The 17,647-nt window shown below is 40.8% G+C and overlaps 1 protein-coding gene across 1 annotated transcript; it reads right to left on the minus strand.

Moving 5' to 3' along the window:
• Positions 1-1,617: 1,617 nt before the first annotated feature.
• Positions 1,618-2,323, minus strand: LOC115404179 (small integral membrane protein 30). Its single transcript, XM_030113410.1, has one exon. The coding sequence runs from the start codon at positions 2,265-2,267 to the stop codon at positions 2,079-2,081; it is 189 nt and encodes a 62-aa protein (XP_029969270.1). The 5' UTR covers positions 2,268-2,323; the 3' UTR covers positions 1,618-2,078.
• Between the last annotated feature and the right edge of the window lie 15,324 nt (positions 2,324-17,647).

Consider the following 17,647-nt stretch of genomic DNA (forward strand, 5'->3'; position numbering starts at 1 on the left):
AGCAGCAGCAGCAGCGGCGGCGGCAGCAACTTGCTCTCTCTCTCCCTCTGTCCCTCTCTCTCCTCTCTCTCTCTCTCTCTCTCTCTCTCTCTCTCTCTCTCTCTCTCTCTCTCTCTCTCTCTCTTTCTCCCTCTCTCTAACATCTGCTCACAGGAGCCGCTGCTGGCCGCTGACGCCTCACAACACGCCGTCCTCCAGTCACAGATCGCTGTTTTTTCCACAACTTTTCCACATTTATAGCCTTCTTAAATTACTCATTCCAAAAGTTTGAATATGAAATCCCTTTTCTTGCATTCATAAATCATACAAAAGCTGAATGTAGTTGAATTGAGGCCACCTCAATTTCCTCCTTCTTCTTCTTTTTGCTTCCCCTCCACACAATGTTATCCATATCATGCATTTTTTTTTCTCGCAGTCTCATCAACTGATTCATAAAAGGTGGTGGCATTGATTTTTCATGAAAGTTGTCAGGATGTTGACCACTGTGCACAAAGGGAAGGGTTAAATCAGGCAGCCTTGCTCACCCCGAGGTACAATGACTTCCTCTGTACTGTACATGCATAATTGACTAGCACTTTGCACGCTGTTGTTCATTCTGCCCAGGCAGCATGATAAATTCATAGGACTTGATTTCCCAACCATGTATGGAGAACTGTGATGTCCTGGGCAATGTAACAAGTGAAGATGATTCAATAAGCCACATGTACACAAAAATGAAATGCACTTAAATGCTGCCTGCATATATAAAAAAAAAACATTAAATAATTATGAGCATACATGTGGGGAAACTGGTAAATGATATAGCATTGTAGGGCATCTTGTGGGACGTTCAGATTTTTTTTTTCATCTGATTAAAAAAAAAAATCCTGAAATGATCGTTCTAATCTATTCTTAGTAAATGTTCATATCTAACCAAAACACAGTTTCAGTCATTGATAACAGCTGTTGAGATATATATATATATATGTGTGTGTGTGTGTGTGTGTGTGTGTGTGTGTGTGTGTGTGTGTGTGTGTGTGTGTACACAATATAAAGCACAACTCTTATTGTTATATCAATCTAATATAAAACATTTAGCAAACCAATTTATGGGCTATAATATGCAATAGTTTTGCTTTACACCATTTGAAAAAATGTAATTGTCTATTACATTTGCAAAAAATCAGTGGCCCCAATAATTAAGTTTATTTTTTTAAAAAAAAAAAACATGCCGAAGCTCTCCAGCGCCCCTCACACTGTTGAAAAAAGAGAAAGCCCAACACCAAACCTATCAGTTTAGAGCTGGAAAATCCACCCACACATAGGGTGACACATTGGTGTAGTGGGTTGGCACTCCTAACTCAAACTGAGACCTGATTCAGGGAAAGGTTCCTCTCTGTGGAGTTTGCATGCTCAATAACATTTGAGGATAACTGGTGTCTCTAATTTGACTGTTTGCACTATGGTGGGTGAATGACCTGGCCCGGGATCGCCTCCAGCGCAAGAGATGCATTTACTTTTAAAACATTTCATCAGTCAGACACAATGTCAGTGTGATTCCCTCAAGCTGCCACACGAAAGTCATAAATGCTCCATTGTGCTGCAAAAAGCTTTCAACAAACTTCCCACGCATGATCATGAACTATGAAAGCATTAGAGAAGCAGTTTATTCTTCACACAGCGAGATCACGAGTTTTAATCACACAAATAATGAGTGTGTTGTTTTGCATGTTGTAAGACACAGAATCACAGTGATCATCAGTCTAAGCTTGGAAAGAGATGCAAAAAGCAGTGCACGTGTCTTTCGGGGAAAGAGTACAAATTAAAAGCAGCAGCAGTCTTTTTCTCGTTGAAGGCAACCTTGGCGTTCTTCTGCAATCTCAGCAGATGTGCAGAACAGCAGTTCCTGGATTTCCCACTTCCTGGACGAGTCTCCTCCTCCACGTGGTCTCCGGTCAAATTTCCCCGAATAAATCCAATAAGGCACGTTTCTCATCAGGTCGCACAAACCCCCGCGCCAGCCGCGAGAGACCACAGGAAAAACAAGAGCATTAATGCGGAAGACGGTGACGGGACCCCGGGTGGGGAGTCCGTGGATATCACATCTGTCCGTTCCGCCTGCGTGCGTACCAGCCGAGGAAGGCGCAGAAGCCCACCCCGGCCACCACGGAGCACAGCAGCAGGGCCAGCGCGTCGCCCGCGTCGTAAGCTTCCGCCGGGGGGATTAAGGAGAGGAACACCAGCCAGGCGACCGCCGAGACGCTCGCGACCTCAACTTTAGGAGCCATGTTCAGTCTCTCGTTTTGAAAACGCTGTTGACGCTCGGGAAGGTGCTGCGCATGCGCCAAAGTCACACGACTGGACTTCCGGGTGCGCTCAGCCAATCGCAGCGCGGCGCAGCTCCCCCGTCTCTCCTCCAGCAGCCATTTATTCTCTGACATAAAGTGTAATTGGACAACTCTACTGTGGTTTATGCTTTCATAGATGAAAAAAAAAAATCAAAAACAAGAGACAAACAGGACTCTAAAATCTCTGTAATTATCCCACAGCCAGTGGATGTGTGACATGGTTCCACTTATTAGTGACGATTAGGCTGACAGGTTGTCACTGCTTCATGCCTCTGCCCCTCAGGCCCTGCTATAAACAAATGGGAGTATTTTACATTAGTCAGGCTCGTCAACAGTCTTGTCTGAGGCTCGCTGTTCTCTCTGAGGACAAACACATGGTGACATGCATGGGCTACTGCTGTGTGCCGCGTGTGACACTTGTTGGCCAAGGTCAGGGGAGAAATTGCACATTGCAGCTGCAAGACACGTATGTTCCAACACATACAATATCATTGAGATTCGTCATGGAGGCTGTTAACTGTCTTGCAGCGGGAATAAAACCCAAACTCAAAGTCACTGTCACATATGTCTCACACCAAGTTGTAAGTTTTACAACAGCTGTTTTACAATATTTCTTTAATCTTTTTAATATTACATGAAAATTGTGACATTTTCTCACGTGGTTTAGTAGGAAGGGGGTCTGAACCTTTTCAATCCATAACAAAAACAGATAGCTGTTTCTCATGTGATAGCTTCCATATCCGTCCATCTGTCCATCTCTCCATCCGTCCATATTCTATACCTCTTTATAAAGATTAAGGTCGTAGTGTGCTGGAGGCCGATGCTGGTACACTGGGGACAAAGGCACGGGCACATTACTTGTCCATCTCAGGTCAAAAACAGGCACAGACGGTCACACACACAAACACACACACCCACATTCACACTTACGAGCAATTTATAGTCACCAGTTAACCCCAAGCTAAGGATATGATATAAAAAGATGTAAGCTACAGTGTTAACATTCTGTATACAGTAATGATTTTGTCAGGCCAAACAAAAGTGATCTCTGCTGAAATCCATTAAAAGTTGCTTTTGAGACATTATTTATTTATTTATTTCAGCCCAGGTATTGATTTTCTGCACTTAGTTGTGTGTAATTGCCTGTCTCTCAGTGCTGGCCATGTGATGGACTGGTCACCTGTCCAGGGTGGTAGCCTGCGTTAAACCACTGTCAGGTGAAATTGGCTCCAGCTCCAGCTCCATGCGACCCTGTTGTGTGTTCAGAGGCTGGACGGGTGAATGAATAGATGGAGTATTTCACACTGAAAGAAGCCTTTTCTCTCAGCTCTCCTCTTCCTCGCTACACCCCCGATCTCTTGAAACATGTAAAAGTGCTTGAAATCGGCTGTGCTGTGATGACTAAACACGCCGGCGTCTCAGCTCATGCTACAAATTGTTTGGCTTGTAAAGCTGTGGGGGGTTTTTGCAGGGGTCTATCTCTCTTCCTGCTCTCCTGGGGCACTCTGCCTGTAATTTAATTAGCATGCACGAGCCAAAGTAAAATATTGACCTTGTAAGGCTGCCATACCTCTGTACCTGCCTGCTCCAAGCGAGGAGATGAATAGGCGCACATTTCCCTCTCCACACTCTTCGCTTTCACATCATACGCTCTCTCACTTGCTCCTGCTGTCTGTTTGGCAGTTTGTCTCACATCTACACACACAGATACACAAGTTCTTGTGAGTCCTGTCTGATCTGTGTAACTGCCTTCAACAGACCACATGGAAATTACAAACCTATCAGAGAACCTTTTAATTACAGCATACAGTAAATCATAAGATCCCCGTCTTTTAATGTGTTTTTGTTTATTACTAGAATTTCTCACATATTCCAAATTTTAAAAATCACAATAAAGCAGAAACCTTCACATCCTCACATGCATTTAAATGCAGCGTCACTGGCACACAGCAGCAGCACTTACCCTACATTTCAGCAGGATTGGTAATTGATCAGTGGGAGGATGGGAGAATATCCAGAAATTAGAGTGTATGTCTAACAGGATGGAACAGTGACATTAATCTTCCAAATGTATGTGTTCTGCATTGTAATGTGCTACTGAGCACCTGGAGGCAGCGTGCTTGAAACGGTGCACTCAGGAGGAGGATTTGTATGAGCACAAATGTGTTTCCCAGCCATCAGATAGAAAGTCATTTCAAAACAGGGGAAATTGATTGCTCCTCAGTTTCGGTAATTATACGCCATAATAGTTATTGTGAATCATAGACACTCTTCTTCTCTGGTCAGCATTTTTGGTGACTGTGGCACAACGCAGTCCTGAATAGCATCCAGACAAATCTGGATTAAGGCAGTGTGGTGCACCAGGGTGGCCCCCTCTTCAAGTGCCCGCTTTATGTGTGCAATAAAATGAAATTTACAGTTGCTGTAGAGAGGATAGATTACTTTATATGGCATTCAAGCGAAAGTACAAGATCATGACACAGGCACCAGGAAAATGTATGACTCATGCAAAATGCTTGACGATATAAAAGGACGTGAGGGTACAAATGGTTTCACACTGTTGCTTAAATAAAATTCACAATCCAAAGCCAAGCATCATGACTAACACTTATCTCTCATTCCTTAAATATAGTGAATGGGATCTTCACGCACAAGCATCACAGAGTATGTGGAGATAAAAATCATTCCATGTTTTCAAACAGAGGCAAGCCATACATCAAAGGGGAGAGTGTACAGTTTTAGCACAGAAAAGCCTCCAAACTTCACCCATGTGAAACACGTTTGAAAGCAGCCTTTTTGATCTCAAGGTGAAAAGTGAGAACAGTATCAACTTTTGTTCACCGAGCGATATAAACACAGTTTTATTACGGGTCCTGAACTGGCTGGATGAAGAAAAGAATGCTGTCTAGGAGTGCTCTCGGGGATGAGTAATGGTCTCTAAACCACCTCTCAGGAATGGAAACAGGGCCAAAACGTTGAGGTAGACTCAGACATATCAGCATTTCATTGGGGCTAACAGTAAAAAAAAAAAAAAAAAAGGGCTCTGTGCTGCCAGGAAACAGTGAAACAGTTGCAAAAAAGCCAATCTATAAAAATGTCCATCTGAATTTGTTTCAGTCTCAATCCATCCATCCATCTATCCATTTTATTTATCCAGTTTAGGGTAGCTGAGAGCTGCCACAATCACACCAAGAGGCAATTTGGAATTACAAAGCTTTGTTTATTCAACAATATTTCAAGTGGAAAGGCATTTTTATTCTCTTTTAATTTCAGAAAAGTTTCATATGTACAGTAAATGGCAATATTTTGAAAGGAATGCTCCTTTACATGGACACTGGGCAAACATGTCAGGCCATGAGTCGGTGCTGGTGGATGTTTTTGTCATGAAACCACACACACATATGTGTTTTCCCTTTTTCCCAAAAGAGATGCTTTGGGATTGTAGAATTGAAGCACCTGGAGACAAAACCCCGGACACAGGGTAAACATGCAAACTCAATATAGAAAAGCCCCAAGCCTGAAACTAAGGCTCAACATAAAATGTATTTTTCTCTCAGCATTCTCCACAGTGGATCAAACTGTTCGCATGACGGAGCCTGTCTGCCGCTATTTCTCTATTCATTATTCACCCCAGTAAACCTCAGTTTAAATATTTCCATGTTGCCTTTTTCTGTCTGTTGTACTGTGGTTATCTGTCCTAAAAAAAGAAGAAAAAAATTGAGATACAAAAAAAAACAGCTGTTTTGTTTTTCCCCAGGGTGCTTGATTTTGTAAGAATCATCCATTCTCAATTACTTTCCACAACAGTGAAGACAGAGTTCCACCTTTACCAAACAGCACCAAACACCTTTCCCTGAAGATTAATTATGTCCTGAAATTGGTTTCTCAGTAAACAGTGAAAAGCTGACCCTTTAAAGCAATTGCTGCTTTTGTAGTGGCTCAGTGCGCCATCCATAATGAATTGTACTGTGAGGGACATGACAAATGGATTTTCCTGTGTCTTTTGTGGTGGCGTTCGAGATGTTAAAATGTTCAAAAGGGCTTGAATCAACACCAGGGGAAGGAAAAAAGAAAGGGCAGCTTGGTTCTGCATAACATAGTGTCGAACCGAAACTGACTCACGCGCTGCTCGGGACGTGGGACGAGCCGAAACACATCACAAACCTGCAAAAAGACAAATGACGCAGTGTAATTATCTATTCATATTAGGAGCTGAGAGGGAGTCTGAGGGTGGAAGCTTGACAATCACGCATCTGAGTGTTACGCTGACAGTTGTATAATGCTCCAAAGGGTAATCAATTCATCCTTACATTGTTGCTTTGTCTGAGCAGACACTCAAAATTTGCTTGAGATAATTCACCGTCGTGAATATTTAGTCACCGTTCCCTTTTGGGCTGCAGATGTGTGTTATCGTGGCACAATACACAGTTGTAACCTTTCTTCTCAGTGATATTTGAGGCCTGCCAAACAGAATCACATTGAGAGGTCAGAAAATCAAACCTGTGTTGGAGGAAATTATCATGTGATTTTTTTTTTTTTTATTTCTTGGCCTTGATAAGGTCGCTGTTCGGTAACTGAATGCCAAGTATATTCTAGTTTTCCCTCAAGTATCTCAACAGAGGAGGTAACAGAGCAGTATTTGCAACCATGGAAAGATAACAACAAAGTGGCCGCTGTGATTGATTTCCTCCCTTCACAAAAGTTACAGTCCTGGCAAGTTTATTACTGAAATGGACCGAAATTAATGGCTTCCTGGAAGGAGGTGCATCAATCTATAATACAGTATAACAATCTCCACACACCAAATACGGCCTCGTTTTATGGGCTGCATCTGGATCCTTGTATTGTGAATTTATTGAGTCAAGTTCTTGACCTTTCCGGGGACCTTTTGAAGCCTCTTTCCCACCGGGAAATCCATGTGAAACACAGCCTGATAGTATTTGGAGGTGATCAAACGGTGGTGGTCTATAATGTGTGAGCTGTTATGTGCACAAAGCTTTAATTGAAGGAAACACCCGCCTCCTCGATACGTTCTCATGTTTTATTATGTTTCGCATATATTACTGTTGCGTGTATCACTTTGGAGTCACCAGACTGAAAAAAAAAAGGGAGCGACAAACTAACAACCACAGTCGAGTCGCTTTTTACAGTCGAGCTTCCAACAATTCCCGTTCCCGCACAAGAGCACGAAGCGAGAAAATGTTTTTTTCTGCTCCCCTGACCTTAACAAATGTAAGTGAAAAGAACATACAGGTAGTAAAAATTCAGTTAGAATGACTTAAAAATAATCAGTGTTCAGTGTCGGGCATCGATCCAAAAGCTGGTTCAATAAAAACATCGACTATGTTAATTTATCTGCATTTCACAGTTAATCTTTAGTGAAATGATAAAATCGGTTCTCAGGATGTCTATACACGAGTCTTAAGATAACACATTTCTCGTTACTTACCAATTACTAAAATGCGTATAGGCCACAAATAAAGTATGTAGAAAGATTCCTGTGAAGTTTTCTTTCTATGTTCTCTTTATTAATAATTTCTTTGTGATTACATAATATTAAAATGCAATCAAGGATTAACATATTACAGAGCTTCACGAGAGTCACAGTATTCGGTGTTCAGTCATAATAACTGCTGTATCTCAGATTAATTTTCCTCAAACAGCCATTCCCAGAAATTAAGAGAAGCAAAATTATTCCCACAAGTACCTGCTTCGGGCTCAATATAGACACACAAGTATATATTTGGAAAATGAAATATCCCAAAACAGTGTCTGCCAGCTAGCCATCAAAATGATGTTTTTTCCTAGCATCATAAAACTAATCGCCATTGGGGGAACGCCTCAGTTGCAGTAGAAAATGAAGAAGCTAACAGGCTGTGCTAAACACATTTTTCACATTTCACGAGATGAATCATAAGTAATGTGTTTCATTTCTTTTTTTTCCCCCTTATTTATCAATTTCCTTTATTGCAATATGCCAAAACGTTGAAAAGGTTTGCTGTCATCTTCAATGTCTCCAGAACAAAACAGATGGATGACAGTTCAGTCCTGATTTACTCCAGGTGATCAAACCAATCTTTTTTTTTTTCTTTTTTTTCCCAGCAACATAATAATGTGTAGCCTGTGTTAAAAGAGCCGGCAGCTGAGTACATCACAGTTACTCATCGCATGTGACTGTGTGTGTGCGTGTGCATGTATATGCATGGGAGATGGATAGCTCATCACATTTCCTGTCATGGTGTAAATGTCACCTCTGTAGCTTGCAATGATGAACGCAATCATGTGGTTCGTTTATCATACGTGGTGTTCATTTCCATGTAAATGTTAGTCAAACCGTGTGGGCACACACACAGAAGATAAGGAAGTGAGTTTAAAATACAGAAAAAATCCAGAGTCCCTGACATGTAATATAAAAAAACAGACACGTGTGCGTCAGAAAAATGAATCATTGAATCAGTAAAGTCATTGATACAGCTTTTGAGCTTTAAACAGATATCATGGCAGGAAACACAGTGAAAAGTGGTTTTCAACATTTTTCCCACCTAAACTGAAGCTAAGAAACACTCTTAACCCATGTCTGTTTAGCCAAAACATTACAGTGAAGCCACGTTTTTGCAGATATACCCAGCAGCGAAAAATATATTGCAAGCATTGTCCATCTCCTGGGTATCTTACAGTTTCAAAAAAGTATGTTTTCTGTTGTTTTTTTTTAAGTGTCTACAAATAGACTGTTGTACTGGGCACTATATAAATACAGCTGAATTCAACTGATTGGTGAGTTGTGTTCTGCATAATACAACGTCATAATAATTTAAATGAAAATATTTACATAAAATGCTTAATAATTAAATTAAATTAAATATGAGGTATTTTATTGGGTTTTGTTAAAAAAAAAACTAATACTAATTCAAAACCGATACATTGTTGCCAAGTCTTCAGTTAGGAAAGGTCTACACGACATCATCATCTAAACTGCATTGTTGCTCATTTGCATATCAAGGTCAAATTAGATGATGATGTCATTTAAAACTGATACATTGTTGCCAACTCCGAGCAACAATGTATCAGATTGGAACACCAGATTGGTGTCTTGTCTCATATTAACACAGAGAAACACTTGAATAATTTAGAGTAATGAAACATTTCCTGTTTGTAATGTATTCTGTCAAGTGTTCATTTATTTCATTAATCATCTGTTCAGTTTTATAACAAATAATTGATCATGCACCTGAAAGTTCCATTACGAGGGGCTCCAAATTCTTTGACATATTTAAACATGTTTTTTTTTAAGTAACACCATTGTTGCTTTGCCTAGTAATTTCTTTCTTTTAAAATATTTTAACTCAATTATTAGCTCAGATACTTTTTTGATTAAGTAACTAGTAACTATAACTATAACAACACTTATTAAATCATAACCAGAACTACAGACTAAAACCAGACCAAACTATCCAAATCTTGTTGTTTTTTCTTTTCTGTTAGCTATAGGAATTTCCACAAAGCGAAACTGTCTCTTCGTCATGATTACGGGGCACAGACTGTGAATCTTACACAGCAATTAAATGTGATATCTTTATGTTCTTTGTAGGTTTAGGTCTAATTTTCTGAGCTTTCAGCGCCTCAGTAACCACAGTTACTTGACGTGCGTCACTGCAGACCTTCAGCTGCTGTGTGAGACTGAGAAACCCCCATGTCTTTGTCTCCTGCACGAAACTAGATCATCATCACTGAATGAATACTGAATGAAACTCGACTTGTTCCATTTCAGAGAAACTATTTGGCACAAGCCTATTCAAACGTTTCATGAGCATTATTTTCTGAACTCACATTCCTGCTATTAAAATCATTTTCATGTGGAATATTTGCAGGGGAATGCGTTCCGTTTCCAATTTATTCCCCCCCCCTTTCCGTTGTGGACCACCCTTTATTGCTCCCCAGTGTTTTGGTTACTGTCAGCTACATATTTTACTTGATAGCCTGATAAATTTAACCAAAAAAACTACATAACTTATAACTTTTTATCAGAAAAACAAACAAAAAACATTTCATTGTTGAAGAAACACACAAAAAAAAGACAGAGGCATACAAAATATGACATGTATGTAGATCATTTGAATTTCCTGCCTCATTATCAAACCTTTTAATTTTAATTTTTCCACTTTTTAATTTTAATTTTGCAGGAAATACTGACGCATTGGTTCACATGGTTGAGTTTCTTGTGTTATTTTGTGAATCTGTCTCTTGTTTCAGGCTCCTTGGCTTCTTATCCTGATTGATGCCCCGATATGATTCAGCTGTAACTCATTGTGTGATCGCCGTCACCTGGTGGCTGTGGTATATGTTGGTCGTCTTCTGAATGGTCTGGTTGCTTGTGTTCTGTGCGTCTGACACACTTTACTTGTCTATTTTTGTATCGAGTCTTTAATCTACTTCTTTAGAAACGCCATGCCAAAATAAGCAAGACAACATAGTTTCTTCATTTTAGGGGACGACTCACTCAGAGCACAAAAATCAGTTAAAAAAAACGACAAAATATTATTGCGGCAGCAGCCTTCAGCGTTGCAGATGCTTCCAAAGAACAGTCAGTCACTGTATTTGTTGACTATAGTCAGATATACTCTGTAAGGAACTCTGTTGGACCTATGTAGGACAAACACAATGAATAATGATGACACATAAATAAACTTTTCATAAACATCCATATATCTTTGCAACTGATTATGCTTTCAGTGTGTGGGTGCTACTTTTAACTTCTACGCCTTCATGGACACCTCTGGTTAACTGTATTGTTTTCCTTATTACTCCACACGCCAGCATTGCTGGATCGGGAGGTAAATAAGCTCCTTTCGCCACTTTTTCAGTCTCTTTCCAATATTTTAGGAGCTGTGGAATCAGGTTGGCTGTGAATGCTGGTGAACTGAGGACGCCGGCTCTTTGTTTAGCATTACAGCCCGAAGCGCAGAACTTCCACTGGGACCCTTGTTGACATGGATAATCGATCTTCTAAAAATACGCAGTACCCGTGAACCACACATCTGTCCACTGGATTCATGAGCACATATATCAAACTGAAGGCTCAATCACCAAATCACCAAATCACCAAGGGTGCCACCATCGCTGCTGCTCTTGTTCCAACATCTTTGATTCAATTGGTCGAATGGTTATCAGGCTTCTGCTGAGTGATGTTCTAAACATGCTTCCTGCAACATGGCCTCTAAATAAAACATTCTGGTAGACCTTGGAGGTGATATTATACTAATATTATAATATCAGTGTTGTGCATTCTTGTCTGCTAAAACATAATCAACATCACACAGCCTGAGTCCTCCGCGGGTCTAGACATGGTGGGAATCAGATTCTTCCCCTTCAGACTCTGCAACTAAACTCGTTCGCCTTCTATAGACTGATTTCTGTTTAATTTGGTTTTCAGCCGTTTAAAGCAGACACACAGCTGCTGTGAAGGCCATTGGACAAACACTGTGCTATTTAGTTCGATAAGAAAAAAAATGTGATTATAATCACTGAGCTCCTGAATGCACAAAATAATCTCAATGTAAACATGATTGTGAAACGTAATGTGGATCTACGGGAGAAAAATCATTGTATTGCCCCTTCCATCTGATAACTAACTATTCCAGTCCATATAAATGTTCTCAGCTCCCCTGATTGCAACTGTGCCATATCATGCTTTGAGCCGGACCTCCTGGCCACCTGCACTCTCATGCATCATGTCAAATCGCAGCAATAAACAACTTAATAAGTGACCTAGTTATCTGGGCCAACTCCGCTGGCTCACTCAGCCCAATTACTTTGCTGGAGGATCGTCTGTTCTGGAAGGTTCCACTTTCTTTTACGCCTAAATCAATACTCCTTCAGAACCACGAGGCTGTTCCATGTGCGAGCAATCGCAGCAGCACCTGCCACGACACCAGAAACATGTCGCACAACATGAGGGATCTTGTGTTTTTCTGTAGTGGAGGGAAAAGTAGTTCACAGTTTTTCCTGGTTGGGCTTTGCTGCTTCAGGGATTTTTTTTTCCCCCTTCTAGTTTTGATAACAGCAGTGTTTCTTGAACCGTACGCCTTCATGTGGTCCTAATAATATGCGCTTTTCCGAGTGCGGCATCTCGGGCTGAAGAACGCTCCAGGATGTCAGTTCCATTTACTTATGAAGTTGTACCAGTGCATTTTCTGCAATTGAGCCATCAGCAGCTGTCAGTCAGGGGAAATTAACGAGTCCGCTGATTGCACTGCTGGTAATTACAGAGTGCAGCTGGAGCAGTGCTGTGTCAAGCCTGGGAGGTATTTCAAGCTTACGTCCGTCCTTTCTCCCAACAGACCAGTCGAGTAATGCTTTCCTTGGGATCAGGAAAAGGGCTCTTTAGTGACTGTGGAAGGTATCTGTAACCAAGCGAGGAGCCCGGCGCCGTATCCAGAAAGTCACAGGTTAATTTCGGCGGGAGCTAACTCATCTCTCAATGTCCTTGGGCGAGATATGCAGCCTGCTATAATTCTAAGTTTGATGCTTATAATGATGCATAGCCAGTAATGGTGCAACAGTGTTCCCGTGCAGTTTATTGATCCCTGAAGGTGAGGCTGTGTTTTGTTATCCGCTCCGTGCAGGATGTTGGGAGCACGGGGTTGGTTGTTGCAGTGGTAAATGTCATGTTCAGCAGGGGTAATTGCAGTGACAATTCAATGGAAGAATTCAAGCAAAAGAGAATTGAGCCTCTGCATGCATTTGATACCCTCAATAGCCTTGCACAGTATCTCCAGAAAAATAAATTATGAGGCAGATTTAACATATTTAGATACATAATATGGTGTTGTCACCGCAGGGAGATTTTTGGTACATTGATTTCTTTGAAAATAGCTGATGTTTTCTAAATGGGAGCTTATGAGCTTGAATAAAATCTCACTTTTAAATGTTTTTCTATAAATGTGCCCTTTTTCTAGTTTATCATTGAGCGTTATTTCAACTACACAGCCTCACAGACTAAATAAAAGTGAAATGTTTGCATGGCAGTCAATAACGTTGTGCTTCGTCAGTGCTGCTGTCCTCGATGCTTTAACACACACGGATCCTACAGTCTAGACACAGAAAGCTTGAGTTTATTGTCACAAGTGTCAGCAACAGCCTACTTTTGACGTGAAGAGATAGAAATTTTTAAAAAGGGAACGTGATTTGGTGGAGGACGTGAGGATGAAATGCCTCGCCCAGACAATGAAGTTCTATTTTTATGGCTCTTGCATTAGTGCGGTTAAACAAATCCAAGTCCGCTCGGGGACGATTTGTCTTCAGAGTTCAGCACTGGGTTCATAGAGGTTGGACTCCCTGTTCCAATTATTCAAAGACAACGCTAAAGTGGGCTTGATTGAAGAGGTCGATTATTACTCAGCATTTTCCAAGAGTTTTTAAGCGTCAACCCTGCCCCCTTAAAATACTCCGTTCAGAATGGATCATTTAAATGCAGCTCATTTTCAGCAGCAGCCATTTTATAAGGAAATATGACGGGTTATGTTTTTTTTAATAAACACATTTGATTATATATATGTATATATGCATATATAAGCCTCAAAACCAAGCCCTCCTTTCAGAAAAGCAGTCGCACATAAATTTACCTTTGTGTTTCGAGCTTTGTCCCTGCAGCAGCTGTGGTCCAGAGTTTGTCCTTTAAAAGTACATTCACAGTTACAGAGGGATGAATCATCCCATTCACACTGGAAGTCAGTACACCGTGTGTGTTTGTCTCTCCTCCATTAAAAGCTCCCGCTTCCTTAATCTCACTGTTTTCTTTTTGGTGCTCAAGGTGTTGCTAAGACCAGCACCATCATCCTTCCCACACTACATTCACTCTACACCCTCCAAAAAGGAAAAAGAAAAGAAACGGCAAAATATGCTGTGAGATTTTATCTGGATGAAACGAGACACTGGGCTCTATTTTTGTAGAGCACAGTTTGATGCTTCCAGAAGTGTGCGATAAGCAGTGATATGTTGTCAGTAGCTGTAGAAACTGTTACACTTAAACTGATTTTATAATCAAATCATTTCATGTTGACCTCCATAATGTTATTTGTCCACTTCAGTCGCTCTCTTTTTTACAGTTAAAATGTACACATGCCACATAAACAGAACATAAAAGTTTATACACTTTTGTTCTTGTACAGATTTTGATTATTGCTAAGAAAAGATGAATTTTTTTGTTGATCTGGAAAGTTTTATGTGTCGCTAATGTTGTGCCAGCACTGAAATATTAAAGGTTATGTGTAAATTATTTGTATTTGCTTCTAAAAAAATACAGCAAGCAGACAACTGAAACAGCTCGGGCATTAATTGTCACTCAAAGCAAGCAAATTCCAGACATTTCATTAACTTCTCCTCAAATTTTGTTGTATACTGCCCCTCAAATTACTGCCCTGTTGCAAAGAACTACCAGGGTTCTCACGGCTAATGAGCTCTTCAGGGAGAAAAAAGCTTCAGAAAAAGGCAAGATATAAATAGTAGACAATGGTTTACCTTTTTTTCCCCAACATAGTTTGCAGGTTATTAGGGATGAGATATTAAATGTCGAATAAACAAAGAGTGAGGGATTTTCACACACAACCATCTCTGGGGTTTACAGAGAATGGTCCGACAGAGAGAAAATATCCAGTGAGCGGCAGTTCTCTGGGCGAAAATGCGCTGTTGATGCCAGAGGTCAGAGGAGAATGGCCAGACTGGTTCGAGCTGATAGAAAGGCAACAGTAACTCAAATCACCACTCGTTACAACCAGGGTTATGCAGAAGAGCATCTCTGAATGCACAGCATGTCGAACCTTGAGGCAGATGGGCTCCAGCAGCAGAAGACCACACCGGGTGCCGCTCCTGTCAGCTAAGAACAGGAAACTGAGGCTACAATTTGCAAGAGGGTCCAACACAGTACTAGCGAGGCGTACCTAATAAAGTTGCCGGTGAGTTTATATCAATAAGTTCTTCCAATGTAAACCTGTCCAAACATTTTATTCAACGCTTAGTTGATCTTTCAAGTGTGTTTGGATGCAATAAGACAGTGATCAGTGCAGTGAAGTGCTGCTCGGACGACACAACAATTCATTTATTTGTCAAACATAAAAATGAGAACGAGAGGAGGAAGAAATTATACTGCTGGGATTCATTTTCTGTGTAATTTTTCAATGAATAATAAATATTCGGCAATTTCAAGCTCCCATCAGGAATTTTTCAATTAAACATATCAATTACACGTATCAATGAACTGGAATTAAAAACTAATTTGACAATTTTAAAACACAACTGGTAGAATCTCTTTTTTTATATCAGAAATGATAACATTCCATTTGTAAGTTTGCTTTAAAAAAAAAAGAAACACAGGATTTACTTGCTGCTCGGATTCCTAAAGCAGTTGTGCATGTTTAAAGTGCATCTCTCGTGCAGTCAGTGGCTCCTGGTCACTCAGCTCAAACCTCGGTGTTACATAACACTTCCGCCATTAGACCAACCAGGGTCACACAGCTGCCTCTGTCTGCAAGAGCCACTGCGATTCCAGATGTGTGAGGCTATACGACACACTATTAAGGAAAAAAAAAAGTAGGGATTTAATAACATAATCCTTTACATCTTTGGAGTCTAATTTAAAGACAAAACAGTCTTTACCTCACTTTTCGCTCCACTGCTGCACCTTTTTGCTACTGATAATGCCGACTCTGCCTGGAAGAAGTATTTACAATGCAGAGAAATATAATGGTGAATACTTTGCTTTGTCCAGTTTGGCTGTAATTGCTTTTACACCGATCTATAAAAACATGATTTTACACACAAAGCTTACATAGATTTTTGCAGAACCCCAGTATTGATTGCACATGTAATCCTTCGGACTCCTTTCTGGGCATTTCTTGCTTCATTTGCTTGCTTGTTGTTTCCACCAGGACACACAAGAGTTGTATTTCTGTTTTTTTTTTTTTTTTTTTTAAAGATGATTACAGTGCTCATGGTGTTATTTTATAGAGATATATCTGCAAAACTGCAATGAAAAGGATTGTGCCATGGATCTGCGATGGCTTTTAAATCAGACAATAAAGCCAAATTGCGACTTAGTATGAAAACATTCAAGTGTGTCTTAGTTACTATTGTCAGGGTTCAATGGGTTGACGCAGGGAAATGCAGGCTTATGCCATAAGTAATTACACAGAATGAACGCCGGCAGTCGTTAGATGGCGAGCGTCTGTGTTGTTTGGAATCACTGTGCGCAGACCGAGTGGCATTTACCTTCCAAGAGTCATCGACTTTATGCGAAACAATAACACTGTCACGCATTTCATTCTTTTCTCATGTCGGGGGGGGGGGGGGGCTGCGCTCGCACGCTTGGCAAAAAGGAACACAGAGAACATTCGTAGCCAACAGCCTCTGACCCCCGATCTGAACTGGGAGACTTGCGGGAACCTCTGGCACTCGGCCGAGTCAGCATGCACTCATACAAACATACAGGCACCCACGGTTTGCACTTTTATTTTCTGTGTGGGGAGAAATATCAGCCTGACTGAACGTTATTGAGACCCCGAGGACCACATGCACTCAGGCATGTGCACACACACACACACACACACACACACGCACACACTCGCACATTTGCACCGAGGTAGCCAGTAGAGTAGGACGCAACCTTGAAAAAGCTCTTGTCCCTGGGGAATTTCCCTGAATGGCCTGTTTGCAAGAGCAGAACAATTGCTCATTCAGTCCATCGTTTCATCCCTCCTCCTCCCGCGCTTCCATCTATCCAGGGAAAAGAAAAAGAGAAACCTTGATTCATGAGCAATGACTTCAGCAGACAGTTGTATTCTCAGGACACCTGAGTGGAACACAGGAGCGTGTACATGACAAACATGGAATCCAACAGGGAGAAAAGAAGCAGGTTGTACCCATGATATTTTCCCCACATCATTCTTGAAAGAATATCTGATTTTTAATTGCACATGTTGATTTCAGATAAGCACAACAAATCAACGGACTGCTTCATGCTGCTGTCAAGAAAATGTTTGTTTAATCTGTTTCTGAAGCCAGAACTCATCCAATCGTCGAGTCTGAGTAGTTTATACTAGAATGAGTTGACCCGTCTTATCTCTTGGGCTGTGTTGGACACCAATCCAGTATTTTTAAAGGTTTAATCGAAACAGTATGGAAAACCCAATACACCTTCACATTTCACTTATGTCATCTAGTCATTCATGAATAAATAAATAAGTTGAAATAGTTATATGCCACTTACACACTGGCTTATGCTTTTTCTACTCTAATTCTGTCACGTGTACCAGGATATTTACATTGAT

The sequence above is a fragment of the Salarias fasciatus genome, chromosome 17 (genome assembly GCF_902148845.1).
Source record: "Salarias fasciatus chromosome 17, fSalaFa1.1, whole genome shotgun sequence".
Taxonomy (NCBI): domain Eukaryota; kingdom Metazoa; phylum Chordata; class Actinopteri; order Blenniiformes; family Blenniidae; genus Salarias; species Salarias fasciatus.

Excerpts from the sequence above, each read along its gene's own strand:
- LOC115404179 (XM_030113410.1), bottom strand. The coding sequence starts at position 2,267 with ATGGCTCCTAAAGTTGAGGTCGCGAGCGTCTCGGCGGTCGCCTGGCTG.